General features: G+C 50.7%; 1 protein-coding gene across 1 annotated transcript; it reads left to right on the top strand.

Moving 5' to 3' along the window:
• The first annotated feature begins 7,372 nt into the window (after nucleotides 1-7,372).
• TBX21 (T-box transcription factor 21) lies at nucleotides 7,373-20,289 on the top strand. The gene is made up of 6 exons (XM_055257331.2): nucleotides 7,373-8,134; nucleotides 16,791-16,945; nucleotides 17,252-17,373; nucleotides 18,367-18,525; nucleotides 18,653-18,714; nucleotides 18,919-20,289. The coding sequence occupies exons 1-6, from the start codon at nucleotides 7,644-7,646 to the stop codon at nucleotides 19,535-19,537; spliced, it is 1,608 nt and encodes a 535-aa protein (XP_055113306.1). The 5' UTR covers nucleotides 7,373-7,643; the 3' UTR covers nucleotides 19,538-20,289.
• Nucleotides 20,290-24,491: the final 4,202 nt, after the last annotated feature.

Below are 24,491 nucleotides of genomic sequence, written 5' to 3'. Positions count from 1 at the left end.
TTGCTGTCTCATTTTACAGAGCAGAAAACTGCGACACACAGAGGGAAAGGGCCTAGCCCAAGGTGATCTATGCCAGTGGCGGAGCCAGGATCAGAAGCCAGAGTTCCATGTTTGTCTTTCCACCTGTTTCTGGGTCCTGTTTCTGGTATATAGAGGGTCCACCCCCACATACCAACTAGGTCTGTTTCTGTTTCTGTGCAACTCTGCTGCCAGCCCTGAGCAGGTGTGTTCCCTGCCATGCTCTCTCTCCCTTGCCCCCTGGCCATACAGAACTTCACCCTGGCGTTTCAGGGCTGGGCAGCTTGCTTCGGGCACCATTTAGGAATTGGACTCTTTCCCCCAATACCACCCATGCCCTTTTCCCTCTTCCTCTCTCATTCATCCCTAACCAAGTCCATAAGTCTGCTCTGTCTCACCCGCACCCCGAGACATTAACCAGGTGGAGAAGGCAAAACCTCTAGGCCAGACACAGGAAGGCCAGAGCCAACTCACAGATGGGGCCTAGTCCCAGATGGACAGACAGACATGCAGGAGATACATGGAGCGCTGGATAGCCCTGGAGACATGGACAGTGACATGAAGATGCAGAGACAGACACAAACACGCTACAGAGACAAGGCAAGTTCCGAGGCCCACAGGTAACAGACAGACACAGAGACACAGAGAGAGGCACAGAACCTACACTCAGGACCAGCATGCAGACCTCTCACAGGTCCCAGGGATAGGAGTGGAAGTAAAGAGGATACACAAGATGCAGGCAAAAACACAGGGACCCAGAGAGGGGCCGAATCAGAACTGAGGAACCCAGACACTCAGGAGCCCTGAGAGACACGGGCACACAGGGCTGCCCACAGATCCCAGGAAGCCAGAGAGAACCTTGGGGAGAGAGGAGGCCCCAGGGGGTGGCTGGCCCTCTGAAGGACAGTGAGGCCTGGCCTGGCAGAGCCTGACTGTGCCAGGAAGTCATGCCAAGATGGCAAGATGGGAAGCAGAGAGGAGCTTGGCAGCCTGGGGGTTAACCCCTCAGCCTGTGCCCTCCCTCCAAGTCCCTTTTCCTTGGCTCTTCTTTTTCTTCCCTCCCCTCCCAGCTCCTTTTACCCAAAGCCCTGGATATTTCCCGCCCCCCCACCCAACTCCTGGTAACCAGACCCTGCTTCCTGTCTGAGATTAAGGGCCTGTCTGCTGAGAGGCAGGAAGGGTGGGGGCACAGCCTCTCCCCAGGGCCTCTTGAAGCTTGGGCTTGCCCATCCATACTATGGCATGCCCCCCTGATAACAGAGTTACCCAAGTACCCGACGTCTGAATATCCCTTCAGGAGGGTGCAGGAGCCCTAGCCTGGGAATGCAGTGGGGGCGGCCTACTGCATGCGTCGGTGTGCATGGGGGGTGTGGGTCTTGTGTGAAACACTGGCAGGGGTGAGAGCAGCTAGAGATAGAGAGAGGATAGATGATTCAAAATAAGATGCCAGGGAGAAGGAGGACTGAAAGGCACCCAGGCCCGGCCTGGAGCCCAGGGGTAAGGGCCGCTCAGACTTGGGGGTGTGTGTGTGGGGAAGGGTGACCCAGCTTGCAGATGAGAGCCTGGAACCCTTGACCTTGGGAGGAGCCCTCTGTTCTGTATTCACACTGACCACCTGGTGCTGGGTGCTGGGGACTCGGAACTCCTACAGCTGTCACAGGGCGGGGGAGTTCTACAGGTGCTTGTCCCTCCCCTTCCCCCCTCTCTGGCTGTTAATCCGATGGTTCCGGCCATGCCCTCTGAAGGACTGGCAGTCTGGGCCCAGAGGGGGAGGGGATTCAGGGCGCACGGGGTGGGCAGAGTCAGATGCTGAAGGAGCTCTGGGATGCTGGATGTGGGGCGAGAGCAGGTGATGGGGCTGCAGGGACTGGATCGCAGAGATTTCCCTAGCATAGCTCTGCATGGGATGTGTGTGCACATGCGTGGATGATGGCGTGTGTGCACGTGGTGTGTTGTGAGTCTACACCCCAGGGACAAGAGGGCTGAGGGGGTCACCTTGCTAGGAGCTCTTTGGGGGCAGGGACTGACCCTAATTTATCTTTGTGATCCCAGATCTCCAAGGGCCTGGCTTATCCCAGCCCTCAGGTACCCAGGGAATGGTATATGGGTATCAGGAGGGGAAGCCTGTCCCTTTCTAAAATGGGAGTCTTATGAACAGAGGGGCTCTCTTTTGGCCCTGAGTGGAGGCTGAGGATGGACCTGAAGGACACTTTGTGGATGAGCCACTAAGCGAGAGGGAGGAAAGGGCAGGTGTAGGTGCCTGGGAGTAGAGGAAAGAGGGCTTAGCACGGTCTGTGCCTCTGTTTTGTTTCAGCCTTAGGACAGCACCCCTCAACCTTCACACGACAGACCCAGTTAGTCCTGGCAGAGGTCTGATAGCTCCATTTACTGACAAAAAAACCAGAGAGGTTAAGATACTTTAATAGGTCACACAGCCAGTAAGGGTTGGGATTGAGGTTCCAACCGAGCCACCCAACTAAGTCTCCCCACCCTGTTTCTCTCTGCCCCAGCTCCAGCACCCCCAGGCCTCTCTGCTTCTGCAGACTTTCCTCCCATTGGCCCATCTCTCTCTGTCTCCTTTCTTTCATGCCCCTCTCGCAGGCCCAGCCTGAGACTTTCCCACTGAGTCATGATCTGGGTCTCTGACTTTGTGGTCTCTGTCCCTCTCTGGGTCTAAATCTTTCTTTCGGAAATGCACCCTAAGCCTCTCACTTTGCCCTCTCTTTCTTTTCATGCCTCCTCCCCAACTCGCTGCCCCCTCTCTTTTACTGTCTACCCTCTCACAGCCTCTACGGCTCTGCCCAGCAGGGTGGAGGGTGGAGATCCTGGGTCCTGGTGTCATGCCATGCTCCACTAACAGTTTCCAGTAGGCTGGGCGCGGTGGCTCATGCCTGTAATCCCAACACTTTGGGAGGCTGAGGCGGACAGATCACGAGGTCAGGAGATCGAGACCAGCCTGGCCAACATGGTGAAACCCCATCTCTACTAAAAATACAAAAAATTAGCCAGGCGTGGTGGCATGTGCCTGTAGTCCCACCCACCATGGGAGACTGAGGCAGGAGAATTGCTTGAACCCAGGAAGTGGAGGTTGCAGTGAGCTGAGATTGCACCACTGCACTCCAGCTTGGGTGACAGAGCAAGACTCTGTCTCAAAAAACAAAACAAAACAAAAAAACAGTTTCCAGTAATAGCCGCTCCTCCCCAGTTGCCCCACCAAACCCATCCAAGAGCCTTCCAGGTGCCTAGGGAGCTCAGCACTCCATACGTTTTCAGGAGAGGACCCAGGTGGCTGGTAGACTCTGGGGTGAGGAATCATCTGGTCCTACAGCATTAATAAGGAAATCTCAATGCCTGCAACCACCCTCCTCAGGCATGAAACCTCCTCCACTGCCCTCAGTGTGCATACCCAGCAAGCTCAGGGCACACTGACTCGCAGGATGGGACTTGGAGGTGGGACAGCAAAGTGGGAGGGAGCCTGAGAGTGGGGTGCATGGACTCCCTGAAGTCCAGTGCATCACCTGGAGTCCTTAAACATACAGATTCTAGAGAGCCGCCACAGGCCTGGGCCTCAGAATCTCTAGAAGCAAGTCCCAGAAATCCACATCGTCGTGGCTTCCTGGCACAGTCTGCAGCCCACAGGTGAAGCAAGTGCTGTGTGACCTTCGGGGAGCCTCTCTCATTTTGAGTCTTTATGGGAAACAGTTTGAAAGGAAGCCCTGAACGTTTGCAGAGGACAACAGCGTGGAGAGAACCAGTGTCTAGGCTGCGGGATTAGGCATGATTTTCTTTTGTGTTTTCTAAACCTTTTCTTTTCTTTTTCTTTTTGTTTTTTTGAGACCGAGTCTCCCTCTGTCACTCAGGCTGGAGTTCAGTGGCGCAATCTCAGCTCACTGCAACCTCCTCCCTCCTCCTGGGGTCAAGTGATTCTCCTGCCTCAGCCTCCTGAGTAGCTGGGACTACAGGGGCCAGCCACCACACCTGCTAATTTTTGTTTTTGTTTTTGTTTTGAGATGGAGTCTTGCTCTGTCTCCCGGGCTGGGGTGCAGTGACACGATCTTGGCTCACTGCAACCTCTGCCTCCCGGGTTCAAGCGATTCTCCTGCCTCTCCCTCCCAAGTAGCTGGGATTACAGGCGCCCATCGTGCCCAGCTAATTTTTGTGTTTTTAGTAGAGACGGGGTTTCACCATGTTGGCCTGGGTAGTCTAGAACTTCTGGCCTCAAGTGATTTGCTGGCCTCGGCATCCCAAAGTGTTGGGATGACAGGCGTGAGCCACCACGCCGGCCTGTTTTCTAAACATTTTCTGTTTTCTAAACCTTTTCTAGTGTTAGTATGATTCTTCCTCACTCTTGTGGGAAGAGCACTGGCCTGGGAGTCAAGAGACCTGGGTTCTAGCTTCAGCTCTGCCACAAATGCAGTGTGTGAGTTTGGTGTCTTATTCCATTTTGCATATTTACCATCCACCATGTCTCATAAACTGTGATGCTGGTTGGAGGCCATGTCTCTCTCATTCCTGGACGCTTACCTTGTGTTTCTTCATTCCTTTCTCACCAGGACCAGCCTCATAATGCTCCCTGTATTGATGGGATAGAGACGGGCTGGGAGGGGCAGACATGGGGAAGTGAGGGGATCCCAGGGGGCCTCATCTCCTCGCTCCTCTTCTCCCACCTTTCCAGCCCCAGGGCCCAGGAGGAGAGTGAGGTGGCAGCTGGAGGAGAAGGTGTCACTGCCAGGGCCCTTATTCTCACCCAAGCTGGCAGAGGGGCGGGACTGGCAGCAGTGACACCAGGGCCACTCAGCCCCCGCTTTTCACAAGCACTTTCTTTTTTGGGTGGAAGAAATTGGAGAGAGGCGGTGAGAAATTGGGGATTGAGGAACCAGGCTGTAAGACCCTATAACAGCCTGTCAGGTTCCAGAGAGACCACCCCCAGCCTTCCTCTTCCTCCAGAGGCATGGCCCCAGGACCACCTGATTCTGAGATTCATAATTCCACCTGCCCCAGAAAGCTGGGTGGGAGCTCATGTCATCCTGTTCAGAGGCAAGGGGATGAATCACTTGACCTGAGGATTAGTGTGGAAAAGAGGAGGGGGAGAGAGAGGGAGGAGCAAGACTCCATTTGATCTTCAACAGCCAAGCACTGAGCAAAAATGTCCCCCAAAGAGGTGTCAGCATTCAACAGTCTCACATCTCCTGGGGAATCAGTCATTCAGGAGGGTCTTACTGAAAGCTCTCATATTTCCCCAAAAGTAGTGAAGGATCCCAAGGTCACCGTCTCTTCCAAGCAATGCTGCCCCGCTTTGAACAACAGGCAGAAACTTCCCTGTTCCTTAAGGTACGGAGAAATGGCGGCTAAGGTGTTGGGGAGGAGGCCAGTCCTGTGTTTCTGGTACTGTCATGTATCCGGTCTCCAACCTCAAAAGATGTGCTGATTCTCTCTCCCCCAACCCTCCCTGGGTCATGCCCACCTCCTGGAGTCCCCAGCTTTGCCTTTGCCTGCCAACTTGCCTCTTGGTTCAGCTCTATTTGGGAGCAGAGAGTCCCCATGGGCCCCTAAGGGTGAAGCCCTGTCAGGCTGGGACAGAAATGTAGAGCTGGGGCCAGTTCCCAGGGGAGAACTGGGGAGGGCTGGGGTGAGGATAGAGAGAGAAGTTAAACTTTAGCATGACAAAAATGTTAAAGTATTTTTCAAAGTACTCTTAAAAATGTAAATCTTTATCGATATACTGATATGCAAAATATTCCATGACACCTTGTGGAGTGAAAAAAAAGTACACATTATAAAGCAGCATGTGTAGTGTTTATATAAATTATATATTTGTGCATGTGTGCAAAAGACAGAGACAGAGAGTATATAAGGAGTGCGGTCTCAGAGGGTGTTCACTGAAATGTTAATCCTGTTTGCCTTTAGGGGGTAGAATTTGGGGTGATTTATACAGTCTTGTTTTTACTTTTCTGTGCTGTTTTAATTTCCTATATAAGTATGTTTCATCTTTATACACAGGAAAACTCCCAATGATGCTATTTTCAATTGGAGGGGGCTGATAGTTTTCATCATAAAAGGAGTCTAATACATTAGTTAACATAAAAGGAAAATGGAGAAAGAAAAGCCTCCATCGTCCTATCTCCGAGGCAGCCCTTCAGAGCATGTGGTGGGTTTCCTTCCTGTCAGCCGGCTCTGAATCTGTTCAAAGCAGCTTTTCCATCCAGGTATAATAATAGATTGGAAAGTGCTGCACACGTACACCCTCTCATGTAAGGCTCGCAGCCCCCCTGAAAAGTAGATCTGTTTGTTTCCCGCAGTCTGTGGATGAGGCACGTGAGGTTGACTTTCAGGCAAGGAAAATGACTTGCCTGGGTCACATATACCTGGCAGGCAGAGCCAGACCTGGGATGCTCAGCACTGGCAGCCCAATGCTACTTCCAGTGCCCATGACTGCCATGCAGGGTAGGGGAGCTTCTGTGGGCCCAGCCAGGCCCAGCTCAGGGCCCTGCAAACCCCTGGCTGCTGCTGATGCCGTGTGCTTTAAGGAACTCTTCCTGTTGTCCATCAGATTCCAGGCCTGCCCCCAGGGCTAGAGCTACAAGATGCAGCCAACTCAGCACATGTGGACCTCTGGTGGGGAGAAAGAGCGCAACCCGAAAGGTCACTTAGCACAGAGTCTGGGCACACAGTAGGTATCAATAAAGATCGATGGAATGTTCTTTTTTTTTTTTTTTTTTTTGAGACGGAGTCTCGCTCTGTCGCCCAGGCTGGAGTGCAGTGGCGAAATCTCGGCTTGCTGCGAGCCCCGCCTCCCGGGTTCACACCATTCTCCTGCCTCAGCCTCTCCGAGTAGCTGGGTCTACAGGCGCCCGCCACCACGCCCGGCTAATTTTTTGTACTTTTAGTAGAGACGGGGTTTCACCGTGGTCTCGATCTCCTGACGTCGTGATCCGCCTGCCTCGGCCTCCCAAAGTGCTGGGATTACAAGCGTGAGCCACCGCGCCCGGCCAGTTCATGGTGAAAGTTGCTTCTAGTGTGCGCGTGCTCTGAGCCTCTGAGTGCTAAGAGAATGCCCAGCGAATCCCACTTGGGCCATCTCGGAAGGCTTCCTGTAGGAGAGGGCCTTTGAGCTGAGCCTTCAAAGCTTGGCTGAATTTCCCCGAGGGTCCAGAAGAGAGCCACGGGCTGGTGTATCAGGTGGCGGAGTTGACAATCCCAGAAAGCAAGGTCTTCGAACTACAGGGTGCGCGCGGGCTCTCGCTTGTCTCCACCGTAGGGGGCCCTGCAGTACTCGCCAAGAGCGTAGAATTTGCCTAGTACTAGCCACGAGAGGGCGGGGTGGGGCGAGGCGGAGCAGGGCCGAGGTGGCGGAGTGGGGGGGAGCCGGAGAGCTTCATAAAGCCACAGCAAAGCGCCGCGACTCTAGTGACAGCGGCCCGCTGGAGAGGAAGCCCGAGAGCTGCCGCGCGCCTGCCGGACGAGGGCGTAGAAGCCAGGCGTCAGAGCCCGGGCTCCGGTGGGGTCCCCCACCCGGCCCTCGGGGCCCCCGCCCCCTGCCCCCTGCCCATCCCAGCCCACGCGACCCTCTCGCGCGCGGAGGGGCGGGTCCTCGACGGCTGCGGGAAGGTACCAGCCCGCCCCGGATGGGCATCGTGGAGCCGGGTTGCGGAGACATGCTGACGGGCACCGAGCCGATGCCGGAGAGCGACGAGGGCCGGGCGCCTGGCGCCGACCCGCAGCACCGCTACTTCTACCCGGAGCCGGGCGCGCAGGACGCTGCCGAGCGTCGCGGGGGCGGCAGCCTGGGGTCTCCCTACCCGGGGGGCGCCTTGGTGCCCGCCCCGCCGAGCCGCTTCCTTGGAGCCTACGCCTACCCGCCGCGGCCCCAGGCGGCCGGCTTCCCCGGCGCGGGCGAGTCCTTCCCGCTGCCCGCGGGCGCCGAGGGCTACCAGCCGGGCGAGGGCTACGCCGCCCCGGACCCGCGCGCCGGGCTCTACCCGGGGCCGCGTGAGGACTACGCGCTACCCGCGGGGCTGGAGGTGTCGGGGAAACTGAGAGTCGCGCTCAACAACCACCTGTTGTGGTCCAAGTTTAATCAGCACCAGACAGAGATGATCATCACCAAGCAGGGACGGTGAGTGCGGCGCGCCGGCCCGCGGGGCCTCTGTGCCCCCGCCCGGAACAAGAACGTCTCGTCTGTTTTTCTGGCTCGACAATGCTTCTGACTCCCTGTCCCTCACTGCTTTGGCTTCAGCGTAGGGAGACAGGGGAACGGGGTTGTTGGAAGGACAGGGAAAGCTCCGGAGGGGCGTCTGTGCCCAGGCTGTTGCACCAACAGCCAGAGGACTCACAAGGGAGACGAGTGAGTGCGGGGCAGTGAGAAGTCACCTTGATTTAGGGGAAGGGTTACTGTGGCTTCATCCAGAATTGGTGTGCGCCCCTGCTGGTGTGCGCCCCTGCCTCTACTGTAGAGGAGTCGCAGCGGGCAGTGAAAGCCTGTGTTCTGGGCGGACAGGACGCCTGGGCCTCCTGTGTGGGAAACTGGAGGGGAAGGGAGCCCCTTATCTCCGGGCCCCCTGCGCCCACCTCCCCCGGCTCCCTTGCTGCTGGTGTGATCAGGTCAGCTTTAGTGGTGGTGGTGGTGGTGGTGGTGGTGTGTGTGTGTGTGTGTAGGGGGGGAGATTGGGATTTGGTGACATGGAGAAGCAGTCGCCAAGTTTCCTTTCCGGTCTTACTTTGAGATCATGTATCTGGTGTGTGTGTGTGTGTGTGTGTGTATGTGTGTGTGTGTATGGGGGGTAGTGGCAGTAAAGCTTATAGGGGGCACAGATCCCTTCCAGGCACAAATGCCCACAGGCTGGGCAGATGAAGCTCACCCAGGGATCCAGCCTGGTGGCCAGCCCCACACTGCACCCTTAGAGGCTGGTCCAGTGAAAACCTTCCCCACACTCCTGTCCAGATATTCACCGGTTCAGCCTGGGGAAGTGGGGAAGGGGATTCCCATGGCTTCATGGCTCGGGGTCCCTGAGCCCTGTGCGTGATGGAGAGAGTTTGGGGCTGAGGGTGCTGCTTCCGGATAGAGCCTCCTGCACAAGGAAAGAAACAGAAACCTGCGACTTGTGTGGTATTTGTTTAGTAAGCAACCCCCGGAGTGGGCTGTGTCTGATGTGGGCTGTGTGCACCCACCCTTCCCAGTGAGGCCCATGTGAGCAGGGGATCAGCGAGGACCAGTGTGAAGGGGCTGTTGTCATTGGTGGACCTGGGATGCTGGGTCCGAGGTCCGAGAGGTGTGGATACCAAACGTGGGGCTTGGGGTGGAGGGGAGAGGGAGAAGGCCATGTTGGGCCCCAGGGGTTGGTATTCCATCTGGGCATTGCTGGAACATTCTTCCCTCCAGATGATTTTTGTGGGGTAGACTGGGACTGGGGAACCTGTTGCCAGCCACAACTGGCTTCAAGTTACTGAGCTGTTCCACTTTCCCTGGGATGAACCCAGGAAAGTTGGCGTGTTCTTTGATGGCTCAGCCTTCATCTCCTAAGCCTTCTGATAATTCCTCTCGGCTCCCCTCAACCCTAGTCACCCTTTGGGTGTACCCAGACACAGCCCAAGCTTCTGGTCCCAATGTGTCTGAATAGGAATGGACCCAGAAGATCCTGTCCCTCTCACTGCACAGACAGCGAAACAGGCCCAGAGACAGCAAGACACTCTTCCAAGGTCACACAACACACTCATTGCAGGCAGAGCTGGCACTAGAGCCCAGATAGTATTTGCCTGGGATTCTTTCTCTGGCCCCCTACGGCCACCAGTAAGAACAGCCACCCACGCTCTCCGAAGGCCCTGATGCATTCAGAGTGCTTTCACTTCCATTATTTCACTGTGCGTTAGGTAGGCCAAGCAGTCTCCCCATTTTACAGTTGAGGTCACTGAGTTGCAGGGACAGCTAGTGGCTTGTACTCCATCACACAGCAGACCAGAAGTGGGGCCTCTTAACCTTCCAGTCTGTTGTGTGGTCAGGAGGCCTTCCCACCCTGGGCCCTTGCTGGGGTCTCCCCACAGCCTCTGCCAGGCCTCTGCCTCCCCCTGCCAGTCTTGAGGGATGGGGTGGATGGAGCATCAGCCAGCACTTTAAGGAGTTGGCCAGTGCTAGGGGGCTGCCTCTCCACCTGTAGAGCCAGCTTCAGGGAGGCACTTGAGGGGATGATTCTCGAAGTGTGTATCACCATCTCTACTCCCATGGCCTCCTTTCCTTGGTGTTCCTGCTGAGTAATTCTCACTTGACAAGTTTTTTTGTCCCCCTTTTAGATACATACACTTACATTTTTTTATTACGAAAAATTCCACTACATACAAACATGGACAGAAGAATGTAACAGACTTCCATCACCCAGCTTCCACAGTTGTCAATATGGGTCCAATCTTGTTTCTGCATCCTCACTTCGCTTCTTCTGTCTGCAACTATATTAGTAATATAGTAATTACTAAGTACATTCTAGATATTATTTTATCTCTGCACCTCTAAAAATGGCTTTTTAAAATGAACGCAATACCGTTAGCAAACCTGAAAAGAATTTCCTAAATATCACCAAGCTTCTCTGATTGCTTCATAAATGTGTGTGTGTGTTTTACAGTCCTCACACTTTTTGTTCCATTCCAAGGGGCTCCATACGCGGGGTCCCTGTTGAAGGAGGCAGTGGCCCTTCACTGTTTCTTTTGGTGCTTTTTCTTGGATCAGGCTTCATAGGCCCCATGCTGACATGGAGGGGACAGAGGACACACAACCCCAATTCAGTCCCACCAGCCCCAGGTTACCTCCATACCTTCTCAGCTTGGGCTCTTGAGATCTGGGAAATCAGTGGCCATTTCCTCTCGAAACAGGCTTTTGGGCTCATAGTACAGCTTCCTTTCCGTCCTCCTGCTTTTGTCGGTTGGCCTATCCCTCCGTGGGTTCCAGTGACCCACTAGTCACACCACATCACCCATGACCTTCTTCCTTTTTGAAAGGTTCTCCCACCCCAGGCCCACCTACAGCCCCATGGCTTTTTGCCTTGAGCTGACTCACGGCCGTCCCAGATTCTTCCTCTCCCATCCACCCTGGATCTATCCCTCGGTATTGACCAGCGCCAGTGGCACGCTCTTCCCAACGGGCAGAAATGGGGCAGGGCACAGGGGGTGATTCCTGGGTCTGGAGATTGATCAAGGCAGCTCAGATGGGGCTGAGAGAGGGGAACTGAGAACAAGACGATGGATTATCCCAATAGGAGACTTTGGTGTCTACGTTTGTGTCTGGAGATTTGGGCAGCCTGATAATGCCCCACACAGGCTTGTGCGAGGGTTTCTGTGTGGCGGTGTGTGTGTGTTGCGAATGTGTTGGTGAGTATATAATAGTTGATGGTAGACATTCTCAGTAGAGGAAGAGAGAGGCCTGTGTCTCTGTGAGTGTGTGGGTGTGTATTAATTGCTGGCAATCCCCACTTTTCTGGGTGTGATTGGTTGATTATTATAATTAAGATAACTTTGGGTAGCTGTGTTGTGTTAAGCTCAATTTGCATTTGGATTTGTGCATGTGAAGATAGAGGTTGGTAAAACAACAATTTCAGTCCCACACTATCCTTTCTATCCTCACAGTCATTACAATTTTTTTCTTGTCTCCACTTTCCCAACTCCAAGAACTTTAATTTTTTTATTTGTAATATTTTTCATGGGCCAGGAAGTGGACCTGAACCTCCCACATAGATAACTTTAGTCGATACTTTTTACATCTTTTTTTTTTTTTTTTTTTGAGATGGAGTCTCACTCTGTCCCCCAGGCTGGAGTGCAGTGGCTCGATCTTGGCTCACTGCAACCTGCACCTCCCGGGTTCAAGCGATTCTCCTGCCTCAGCCTCCCGAGTAGCTGGGATTACAGGCAGAAGCCACCAAGCCCAGCTAATTTATGTATTTTTAGTAGAGACGGGGTTTCGCCATGTTGGCTAGGCTGGTCCCAAACACCTGACTTCAAGTGATCCCCCGCCTTGGCCTCTCAAAGTGCTGGGATTACAGGTGTGAGCCACGGCACCCGGCCCAACTTTTCAGATCTTAAAAATTTTTTTAAATTTATTTTTTATGGAGACAGAGTCTTACTTTGTTGCCCAGGCTGGTCTCAAATCCCTGATCTCAAGCAGTCCTCCCGCCTCAGCCTCCCAAAGTGCTGGGATTACAGGCATGAGCCATTGTGCCCAACTAAAAAAATTTTTTTTAGGCTTAAGCATGCTTAACTGGTTTCATTTCTCTTGGGGCAAGTGAAAACAACTTTAATTAGAAATTTTTTTTTTAATGAGACAGGGTCTTGCTCTGTCACCCACGCTGGAGTGCAGTGGTGTGATTATGCCTCACTGCAGCCTCAACCTCCTGGGTTCAAGCAATCCTCCCATCCAGCCTCCTGAGAAACTGGGACTATAGGCGCACACCACCATGTCTGGCTAATTGTTTCTATTTTTTGTAGAGATGGGGTCTCACTATGTTGCCCAGGCTGCAGCTTTGCTTTTTGTCTGGCTGTTTGCCAGCGGCCATCTGAGTCTATTAAGTGGATCTGAGGTTGGTAAGACGAGGAGGTCCCTTGATGCCCAAGCACATTTTGTACTTTGGTAGGTACAACACATTGTCAGAATACCCTCCCAAAAGGTGCTACCAATTTACACCCACACCAATAGTCTATGAGAGGACCCATTTTCCCATAGCCTCATCAGCAGTAGATATTATCACTTTTCTTTTTTTTTTTTTTTGAGACAGAGTCTCGTTCTGTTGCCCAGGCTGAAGTGCAGTGGCATGATCTCTGCTCACTGCAACCTCCGCCTCCCAGGTTCAAGCGATTCTCCCACCTCAGCCTCTCGAGTAGCTGGGATTACAGGCGTGCACCACCACGTCCGGCTAATTTTTGTATTTTTAATAGAGATGGGGTTTCACCATGTTACCCAGGCTGGTCTCGAACTCCTGACCTCAGGTAATCCACCTGCCTTGGCCTCCCAAAGTGCTGAGATTACAGGCGTGAGCCACCACGCCAGGCCAATATTATCAATTTTTAAACATTCACCAATACGACTGAGAAGAACTATCTATCTCCTTGCTATTTTAACTTGCACTTAATTACAGTGAAGCAGAGTCTGTGCCAGGAGCTCCGAATCTGGGAGAGGTATGACGACCCTGTGAACCATCCCAAGGCTACTTAGTTCTTAGGGCCAGCAGAGGAATTTGGGGTCTTGGACCCTGTCTTATGAGGGTGGGATGGTAAGTGATTTTTTAGGGAGGCTCAATTTGGCACCAGACCCATCACCACTCTCGGTTCCTTCCCAGCAAAGTGTCATGTAAATCAGGGGCTATTTTGGGATTCCAGCTGGTGGTGATTCTCGACTTTTAGGAAGAAACCTAGATCTCCTTTCTCTTCTCCCTTTTCCCCAGCCTCTTCCTGTGTCTCCTCCATTTCCCTCTACTAGTGATAAAAACAGGATGAGCTGGGCATGGTGGTGAGCACCTATAACCCCACTCGGGTGACCCGGGAGGCCAAGGCAGGAGGATTGCCTGTGCCCAGGCATTTGAGTAGAGCCTGGGCAGCACAGCAAGACTCCATCTCTTAAAAAAAAATCAGTATGGCCTGGGCGCAGTGGCTCACCCCTGTAATCCCAGCACTTTGGGAGGTCGAGGCCAGTGGATCACCTGAGATCAGGAGTTCGAGACCAGCTTGGTCAACATGGTGAAACCCCGTCTCTACTAAAAAGTACAAAAATTAGCCAGGCGTGGTGGCGGGTGCCTGTAGTCCCAGCTACTGGGGAGGCTGAGGCAGGAGAATAATGGCGTGAACCTTGGAGGCGGAGCTTGCAGTGAGCCAAGATTGCGCCACTGCACTTCAGCCCGGGCAACAGAGCGAGACTCTGTCTCAAAAAAAAAAAAAAAAAAAAAAAAAAAAGAATTAGCCAGGCGCAGTGTTGGGCGCCTGTATTCAAGGAGAATCTCTTGAACCTGGGAGGCAGAGGTTGCAGTGAGCCGAGATCACACCACTGCACTCCAGCCTAGGGGACAGAGCGAGACTCTGTCTAAAAACAAAAGAAAAAAAAAAAAGAAAATAATTAATATGAAGCAATGGGGACCACAGGCCACAGCATGCACTCTGCAGTCAGAAGACCTCACCTCTGCTCTCCCACCAAGAACTGTCACCAAACCTCTCGGAGCGTCAGTTTCTTCAAATATAAAATTGGAAATACATTTTATGTTTTTTTTTTTTCTTTGAGACGGAGTCTCACACTGTTGCCCAGGCTGGAGTGCAGTGGCGCCATCTCGGGTCACTGCAACCTTCGCCTCCCAGGTTCAAGCGATTCTCCTTGCCTCAGCCTCCAAAGTAGCTGGGATTACAGGCACCCGCCACCACACCCGGCTAATTTTTTGTATTTTTAGTAGAGATGGGGTTTCACTATGTTGGCCAGGCTGGTCTCGAACTCCTGAGCTCAGGCAATCCACCCTCCTCGGCCTCCCAAAGTGCTGGGATTACAAGTGTGAGCCACTGTGCTGGGCCATCTTTCGAACTTTTTAACAGCTTTCAGAGGAAAGATGGACAGAAGTTAGACTCTCCATTTACATGTGAAGAAACTGAGATTTGGGCCGGGCGCAGTGGCCCATGTCTATAATCCCAGCACTTTGGGAAGCTGAGGTGGGTGGATCACTTGAGGTCAGGAGTTCGAGACCAGCTTGGCCAACGTGAAACTCCGTCTCTACTAAAAATACAAAAATTAGCCGGGTGTGGTGGCACATGCCTGTAGTCCCAGCTCTTGGGAGGCTGAGGCAGGAGAATCACTTGAACCTGGAAGGTGGAGGTTAGAGTGAGCTGAGATCGCGCCACTGCACTCCAGCCTGGGTGACAGAGGAAAACTCCATTTCAAAAAGAAACTGAGATTTGGTTTAAGAATTAACTTATCCAGGGTCATAGGGTAGTAATCTATTTTTCTCAACTCAGGAAAGTCAGGGGAAGACAGGTGTGTGACAGCACCCTTCTAGGACACCTTCCCAAGGTTGTTAGGTAAGTTGTCCTGGGGACCTCTGGGGATTCGAAGTCCCTCAAAAAGAGTTCATAGGCCCCTGGAACCCTCCCTCCTCCAGGTTTCCTGACTCACTGATAGGTCCCTTTTTCCCCATCCTTCAGGGCTTCTCATGAGAGGAGGGGGAAAAGTGTGTGGAAATGAAAAGTAATTCTGATGAGGATTAGCTTCTGCCATTCTGAAAACTCTGCGCTTCCTGCTTGTGTTAGAAGAGAAAGGCTAAGCCATTGGAGCTGGTGATGGAACTGGTGCTGGTGGAGGTGGTGGTTGTGATGGTGAAGGTGGTGGCTGTAGATGGTGGTGCCCGTGCTGGTGCTGGTGGAGATCGTGGTTATCGTGATGGTCGTTGTGATGGTGGAGGGGGCGGTTATAGTGACGGTGGTTGTGATGGTGGTGATGGGTGGTTACAGTGCTGCTGGTGGTGATGGTGCTGGTTGTAGTGGTGGTGGTGACGGGGATAGTGAAGGTGTTAGTGGTGGAGATGGTGATGGTAGAAGAGTGCTTCTTTTCTGAATCTGTTACTCTGGCATGATAGCAGAATCATACAGCATCCCACCCCCTAACTTCCTCTACTTTTCCTGGAAACAAGGACTTTGAACATGAGCCCCGTGTTCAATAGAGCCTTCTTTCAGGTGGGTGGGAAGCTCCCTGTTCAACTAGGATGTGTGCAACTTCTCTGAAGGCTGAGGGCAGGCTATACCGCAGGCGGCAGACCCAGGAGCATGGGAGAGGAGGGGCCTGTGAGTGGGTGTCATGGGGCTGGGAGTGTGTTAGCACTGTGAGAGCCACGGCAGAGAGGGTGGCTGAGGAACTGGGGCGTGAGGACCTTCCAGGAACTGCCTGTGGAGAGCTGGCTGGTGCCCCATCCTAGGAAGCAGCTAAGGTTAGAGACAGGGGTGTGCAGGTAGATGTCGAGCAACTGACCCTCCGAAAGAACATTTTAAAAAACTCTGATTTGTAGCGTTTGCTGATCCCCGTGGTGTAAATACTCCTGCTATGGATGATTTCAAGCGACTCATGTGAGTCATTGAACGCAGAGCTGGGAAGAGATGCACAGTGTGCTGTGATTTAGTATCTCCTCCATGCAGCTGCAATAGACGGAAGTAACCTCGACAGCGCAGACAATAGTAAAACGTAAAATAACTGGGCAGTGATGATTTTTTAGTTTTTACTACTTTGTTTTTTGTTTTTGTTTTTGTTTTTGTTTTGAGATGGAGTCTCACTCTTGTCATCCAGGCCGGAGTGCAGTGGCACGATCTCAGCTCACTGTAACCTCAGCCTCCTGGGTTCAAGCCATTCTCCTGCCTCAGCCTCCTGAGTAGCTAGGATCACAAGCACCTGCCACCACACCCAGCTATTTTCTGTTGTTGTTGTCCTTTTTAGTAGAGACAGAGTTTCGCCACGTTGGCCAGGCTGGTTTCGAACTCCTGACTTCAGGTGATCCGCCCGCCTCGGCCTCTCAAAGTGCTGGGATTACAGGCATGAGCCATGGTGCCCGGCCTACTTTGACTGTTAATATGTCTTGAGTTGCAAGTTTATATAATTTAATTTTTAATTATGGCTGTGTTTAACCACTGGCTGGCAAACTCCCTAAACACCTTCCAGCTGGTTCTTGTGAGTGGGAGGAAGCCGGCTACAGCACACCACTGATGCCTGGGCACTGTTGCAGGGGGGACTGGCTGTCGAGCTGGAGCTGATGGGTGCTGGGGGCTTTCTCTCTTCTCTCCAGGCGGATGTTCCCATTCCTGTCATTTACTGTGGCCGGGCTGGAGCCCACCAGCCACTACAGGATGTTTGTGGACGTGGTCTTGGTGGACCAGCACCACTGGCGGTACCAGAGCGGCAAGTGGGTGCAGTGTGGAAAGGCCGAGGGCAGCATGCCAGGTGCGCGCGCCCTGGGAGCGGTGGGCTCTGTTTCGTTGGGACTGGGCGCCCCCTGGTGGGCCCACCAAGCCCCTACCCCTAATTCCTAGACCTTTAACCCCCATCCCGCTCCATCCCAAGCCATTGCATCCCACCTCTTTCTGGCTTCCTGCTTTGCTCTAGCCTGTCCTCTGCTGAGTCCTCTGACCTTCCCTGCCTGGTCCTCCCTCTGCGTCCTTCCTTACATCCCTCTCGGGACAGGCAAAGCCCTACATCACCAGGGTTCTGTCCCGGGGGCTGCATGTCAAAGAGGTGAACTGTCCACAGGAAACCGCCTGTACGTCCACCCAGATTCCCCCAACACGGGAGCACATTGGATGCGCCAGGAAGTTTCATTTGGGAAACTAAAGCTCACAAACAACAAGGGGGCGTCCAACAATGTGACCCAGGTAGGACCTGCTCTTCAAAAGGTAGCCTCACCCTGCGCCCCACCCTGGGTCTGAGACCTCCAAGGCCACAAGGGTCCTGCGGGGCCAGTTTGGTTCATTTTTTCTTCCTTCCTAAAGGAAGGAAGGTTCGTTTTTCTTCTGTCCTAAAGGAAGGGTCATTTTTTTTCCTTCCTAAACTCTGGCTGTTTCTCACCCACCCTGGGAGGAAGATGAGATGGGATGAAGCTGAATCTTGGACAGGGGTCATATTCAGGCCACACAGGCCAACCCAGCCTCAGGGTTGCTTCACCAAATCATGGGTTGCCATTGCTTCAGCACCATGAAAGACACAGAGTTGGCCCCGTGGTCCCAGGGAATAGATGCCGAGTTTCTCTAGGTTGAACAATCCTGTTAAAAGTGCCCTTGCTGGCTGGGTGCGGTGGCTCACGCCAATAATTCTAGCACTTTGGGAGGCCAAGGCGGGTGGATCACGAGGTCAGGAGTTCAAGACCAGCCTGGCCAAGGTGATGAAACCCTGTCTCTACTAAAAATACAAAAATTAGCTAAGCGTGGTGGCAGGTGCCTGTAATCCCAGCTACTCAGGAGGCGGAGGCAGGAGAATTGCTTGAACCCGGGAGGCAGAGGTTGCAGTGAGCTGAGATCGTGCCACTGCATTCCAGCCTGGATGACAGAGTGAGATTCTGTCTCAAAAAAAAAAAAAAGAAAAAGAAAAAAAAGTGCCCTTGCCCTAAAAGCCCTGTTTGTGCTGATACCTTGGTCTCAATTGACATCTGGAGGTAGAAGAGGGGGCAAGAGGCTAGAACTGGTGCCCCAAAGAGTCCGGACACTGGAGTTGGAAAGCTTGGGGGAAGTTACATGGTGGCAGGGCAGGGGAATGGACAGGATGACCTCAGGGTGCTTGCTAGCCTCATGTGGGGCCAGCTGTTGGTGTGGGTGATGGGATCCTCGAAATCCCTCCTCCCCACCCCGACAACCGTCCCGCTCTGTCTACAGATGATTGTGCTCCAGTCCCTCCATAAGTACCAGCCCCGGCTGCATATTGTTGAGGTGAACGACGGAGAGCCAGAAGCAGCCTGCAACGCTTCCAACACGCATATCTTTACTTTCCAAGAAACCCAGTTCATTGCCGTGACTGCCTACCAGAATGCCGAGGTGAGGGCTGCCTGAGCCCCGTGGGGAGGAGGGCAGAGTGGGTCCCACCGTCTTCCTTGGGAGGGATTTGGAAAGTTCCCGAGCCCCAGACTCAGGACTCAGGTGACTCTATTTCCCTTCTCTCTAGATTACTCAGCTGAAAATTGATAATAACCCCTTTGCCAAAGGATTCCGGGAGAACTTTGAGTCGTAAGTGCCACTGGGTTCAACCCAGCTTTGGTCCCTACTGAGACACATCCTCTCCCTGCCCCTGAAAACAAGAGGGTGGGGGACAGGTGCTAGAGGTGGGCAGGCCAGGGAAGGAGGGTCAGAGAAGGAATGTGTGAAACAGGTAGGCTCACAGGTGACTGGTTCTGCTTGTGACTCGTTTTCTTGCCTTCTATTTTTTTCTAGCATGTACACATCTGTTGACACCAGCATCCCCTCCCCGCCTGGACCCAACTGTCAATTCCTTGGGGGAGATCACTACTCTTCTCTCCTACCCAACCAGTATCCTGTTCCCAGCCGCTTCTACCCCGACCTTCCTGGCCAGGCGAAGGATGTGGTTCCCCAGGCTTACTGGCTGGGGGCCCCCCGGGACCACAGCTATGAGGCTGAGTTTCGAGCAGTCAGCATGAAGCCTGCATTCCTGCCCTCTGCCCCTGGGCCCACCATGCCCTACTACCGAGGCCAAGAGGTCCTGGCACCCGGAGCTGGCTGGCCTGTGGCACCCCAGTACCCTCCCAAGATGGGCCCGGCCAGCTGGTTCCGCCCCATGCGGACTCTGCCCATGGAACCCGGCCCTGGAGGCTCAGAGGGACGGGGACCAGAGGACCAGGGTCCCCCCTTGGTGTGGACTGAGATCGCCCCCATCCGGCCGGAATCCAGTGATTCAGGACTGGGAGAAGGAGACTCTAAGAGGAGGCGCGTGTCCCCCTATCCTTCCAGTGGTGACAGCTCCTCCCCTGCTGGGGCCCCTTCTCCTTTTGATAAGGAAGCTGAAGGCCAGTTTTATAACTATTTTCCCAACTGAGCAGATGACATGATGAAAGGAACAGAAACAGTGTTATTAGGTTGGAGGATGCCAACTAATTTGGGAAATGGATGAAGGACTAAGAAGGCCCCCGCTCCCTCTGGTCCTTCTCTGTTTAGTAGTTGGTTGGGGAAGTGGGGCTCAAGAAGGATTTTGGGGTTCACCAGATACTTCCTGGCCCACGATGAGACCTGAGAGGGATGTCCCCTTGCCCCATCCTCTGCCCTAACTACAGTCATTTACCTGGTGCTGCATCTTGCTTTTGGTTTCCAGCTGGAGAAAAGAAGACGAGAAACTCTTGGACATGAAGGAGCTTTTTGCATCTAGGGGGTGGGAGGGGTCAGGTGTGGGACACGGGAGCAGAAGACTCCACTTTCTTCCTTTGTACAGTAACTTTCAACCTTTTTGTTGGCGTGTGTGTTAATCCCTGATCCAAAAAGAACAAATACACGTATTTTATAACCATCAGCCAGCCAGGGTCAGGGAAAGGACTCACCTGACTTTGGGCAGCTGGCCTGGGCTCCCCCTGCTCAAACACAGTGGAGATCAGAGAAAAGGGGCTGGAAAGGGGGGAATGGCGCACATCTCAAGAAGCAAGATATTGTTTGTGGTGGTTGTGTGTGAGTGTGTGTTTTTTCTTTTTCTTTTTATTTTTTTTGAATGGGGGAGGCTATTTATTGTACAGAGAGTGGTGTCTGGATATATTCCTTTTGTCTTCATCACTTTCTGAAAATAAACATAAAACTGTTGAATGTGCCTGCCTCAGTGCCAGCATGGGGGGACATGGATGGGGACTCAGTTGGGGTTGTACCCAAGCTGGTGTACCCAAGGTGTTCTGTCGGCTTTCATTTATGGGGAACCTGCTAAAACCCTGAAATGACTCCAGCTGAGTTACAGCAAGGCCACATGTCCTACCTTCAGCACTCAGGGGGATGGTTGATGCTACCTCTTAAGGCATCTTGGGATGGACAGAGAAGAATCCCTTGCCCTGTGTGCACCCTGACCTTGAAAGGAGGGGTGTGAGGGCAAGGCCAAGGGCTGGACTGGAAGCAGGGGTGCAGGGTGCTGTGAGGGGGTGGCACTTTATTTCTCTTTGCATTTCTAGCAGCCCTCCACCTTTATCTCTAGGGTTATTCAAGGATTAAAGAAATAAATATAAAATGAGCCATGTGAAATGACCATTTTTGTAGGTCAAAAAGCCAAATATTAGCAATTTTATGTGACTCAAGCTAATACATGTAAAGGGTTTAAGAACATTGCCTGACAAACAGTAAGCACTCACTGTGTAAGCTATTGTTACCAACAGTTTCTAGCTGTTTCTGTCTCTCTGTCTTTTTATACACATACTGAATTGTGTTTGTAAAATAATACATACTTTTTTTTTTTTTTTTTTTTGAGACAGAGTTTTGCTCTTGTTGCCCAGGCTGGAGTACAATGGTGCGATCTCGGCTCACTGAAACCTTCGCCTCCCAGGTTCAAGCGATTCTCCTGCCTCACCCTCCTGAGTAGCTGGGATTACAGATGTGCACCACCATGCCTGGCTAATTTTTGTATTTTTAGTAGAGACGGGGTTTCGCCATGTTGGCCAGGCTGGTCTCGAACTCCTGACGTCAGGTGATCTACCCACCTTGGCTTCCCAAAGTGCTGGGATTACAGGCGTGAGCCACCACACTTGGCCTATACAAGCTTCTTTTAAATAATTCAAGCAAAGAAGAAAAATATAAAGACAACAATAAATTATCTCAAATCTTACCCATCAAGAATTATCATTAACATTAGATGGGTTAGATAGACAGAAATAGTTTTATAAAATTGGAACCATACTGAAAAATGCTTTTTCTTAATGAAAATGGTTAAATGTATCTTATAGAATTTAGTCACACACACATACACACACACACACACACACACACACACACACATTAAGACAAGCAAAACCCCTCAAACTCTCAAGTGAAATGAAGGGAGTTGCTAAACTTAAGATAAATTTTTCTTCACTACAAGAAATATTTTCTTGTTTTTTTTTTGTTTTTTTTTTTGAGACAGAGTCTGGCTCTGTTACCCAGGCTGGCGTGCAGTGGCGCGATCTCAGCTCACTGCAACCTCTGCCTCCCGGGTTCAAGCAATTCTCCTGCCTCAGCCTCCCGAGTAGCTGGGACTACAGGCGCGTGCTACCACGCCTGGCTTTTTTTGTGTTTTTAGTAGAGACGGGGTTTTCACCATGTTAGCCAGGATGGTCTCGATCTCTTGACCTTGTGATCTGTCCGCCTCGGCCTCCCAAAGTGCTGGGATTATGAGCCACCGTGCCCAGCCAAGAAATAGTTTCTAAAAGAACTCTCAGGATAAGACAGGCGCTTATAGGAAACATTAAGAAGTTAGAGTTACTATGTTGCCCCACCACAGTCCAGGGTGCACCCCACTCTAATGGGGAAACATCATCATGGGCTTTGGGTAGTTCTCCCAGTTCTGTTTGGAGTCTGGAAAAACCTGGGGTTTTTTTGGTTTTCTTTTTTTTTTTTTTGTCACAATTCACATCCCATCCTTTTTTGCTCTCTACTCAGAGGCACCTTCTAGTTAGAAGGAAAAACTAAGGTGGCATACTTGGCTCCATTTCCTTTGAATTTGGAGTCTCATAATTTTGTAAATGACAGGAGTTCTGCCACATTGTGCTCTGTGAGTTCAGATTATTTCTCCCCCTACTCCTACCCCGTGGCTGTCACTTTCTAAAGTTAATGGGTTGGGTCCAATTCCTTTCTTGGAGGAACTGTTGTTGATAATTATAATACTCTTTTCTCTCGCCATTTAAAAATGATTTTTGCTCCCTTCATTAGATATGAAGTTAAGTGACTTGTGATCAAGCCATACTTTACCACCTTTTCTGGAAGTCTGACTGCATGTTTTGATGTGGTGTTATTTGGCTCATAAAGGTTCATTACTGTTATTTCTTCACTATTAGATGTACCTTTTACTGTATATACTGTGTATATATACACATACCATATATATCTATAATATATATAATCTAAATACCGCACAACTCAAGATATTTCTTCAAGAGTTAAACACTAATAATATCACAACTATATTTCCTCCATCTAATCTCCTGCCTTTCCCTCATAGATAACCAGTATCTTTAATTTTGTGTTTTGCTTTTCCTGCCTTTTATTTGTTATATTTTTTATTTTTGTAGAGATAAGGTCTTGCTATGTTGCCCAGGCTGGTCTTAAACTCTTGGGCTCAAGAGATCCTCACCTTGGCCTCCCAAAGTGCTGAGATTATAGTCATGAGCCACTGCATCCAGCCCCTTTCTTGCTTCTTAAAATTAAGTGTTAATACTTTATGTAAGTCTAACTACTGTGCTATGTAGTTTTACTTGTTTTTAACTTTATAAAATAATATATGTGTGTGTGTATGTATACATACATACATACATATATGTTTTGATTTTTGACTCAACACTGTTTTTAAGATTCATCCATTTGTGGCACGTATTTTTCATTTTTCACTATTTTATGATATTCCATTATGTGTATGTTTGCTATAATTTACTTATCTATTTTCCTGTTGACAATTTACACACTTTTGTTATTATGAACAGTTTTTAAAATATTTTTTAATGTGTCTTCAGGCACACAAGTGCTAAAATTTCTCAAGTCAAGTCTGTATCTAGAAATCGGTAGGATATGTGAATGTACAATTTAACAAGAGAATGCCAAATTACTTTACTAATTTACACTCTCACCAATAACGTACAAGAGAACATGTTGAGTTTCTTTCTTTCTTTCAGCAGTAGTAAGGTTGAGCCTTTCTTCATATGTTTTCTAATCATAGGTTTGTAAAATGATTTGTTCATATCTTTCACTCATATTGCTATTAGGGTATTTGTCTTTTTCTCATTGGTTCTGGTTCTTTATATATTCTTGACTTGATATCAACCATCATTTGGTTATTTATATTGCAATTATCTTCCTCTAGATTATTGTTCCTCTTTTCATTTTCTTTAAAGTGGTTTTCTGATGAACAAAAATTTGTAGTTTTAATGTAGCTAAATTGAACAATTTTACTTTTTTTTTTTTTTCTTAAGAGACAGGGTCTTGTTCTGTCACCCAGGCTAGAATGCAGTGGTGTCATTATAACTCACTGCAGCTGCAAACTCCTGGCCTCAAGTGATCCTTCCACTCAGCCTCCCCAGTAGTTAGGACTACAGGCATATGCCACCATGCCTGGCTAATTTAAAAATTTTCTGTAGAGATGAGGTCTTGCTATGTCACCCAAGCTGATCTTGAACTCCTGACCTCAAGTGACCCTCTCGCCTTGACCTCCCAAAGTGTTGGGGTGGCATGAGCCACCACATCTGGCCAACATTTTATAGTTAGTACTTTTCCTTATCTCATTTAAGAAAACTTTTTCTGCTTGAGGGTTAGAAAGATATTCATCTGTATTTTTTTCATAGGATTTGAAGTTTTGCATTTGACATTTAATTCCTTTTAGTGTATGGTGTGAAGGATTCATTTTTGTTTTTGTTTTCCAATTTCTCCTGTTTGTTTTTGTTGAATAGTCTTTCTTTTGCCCATGGTAGTAGTCTCACATACTACTTCTGGTAGAGCAAAGTCCTCTTTTTAAAATTTCTTCTTCTGAAGTGACTTGACTATGCCTAGCTAGCTCTTTGCCCTTCTATATGCAATATATAATAACCTGGAAATTTTCATAACAACCTTATTGAGGTTGGACTAAATCTATTGTTCAATTTGAGAGAAGAGATAACTTTGTGATATTGTCTTTCTATGCATGAACATGGGATATTTCTTCATTTATTTAGGTCATCTTTAAGGTTCTTTAGCAAAGTTTTCCAATTTGTAGGTGCAGGACTTTTATATCTTTTGTTAAATTTATTCTTGGGTATTTCTTTTTTTCTCTGTAAAAGGCATCTTTTAAAATATATGTTTCCTAGCTG

The sequence above is a fragment of the Symphalangus syndactylus genome, chromosome 20, assembly GCF_028878055.3.
Source record: "Symphalangus syndactylus isolate Jambi chromosome 20, NHGRI_mSymSyn1-v2.1_pri, whole genome shotgun sequence".
NCBI classification, from domain to species: domain Eukaryota; kingdom Metazoa; phylum Chordata; class Mammalia; order Primates; family Hylobatidae; genus Symphalangus; species Symphalangus syndactylus.
This window is presented reverse-complemented; position numbering and strand designations above follow the sequence as displayed.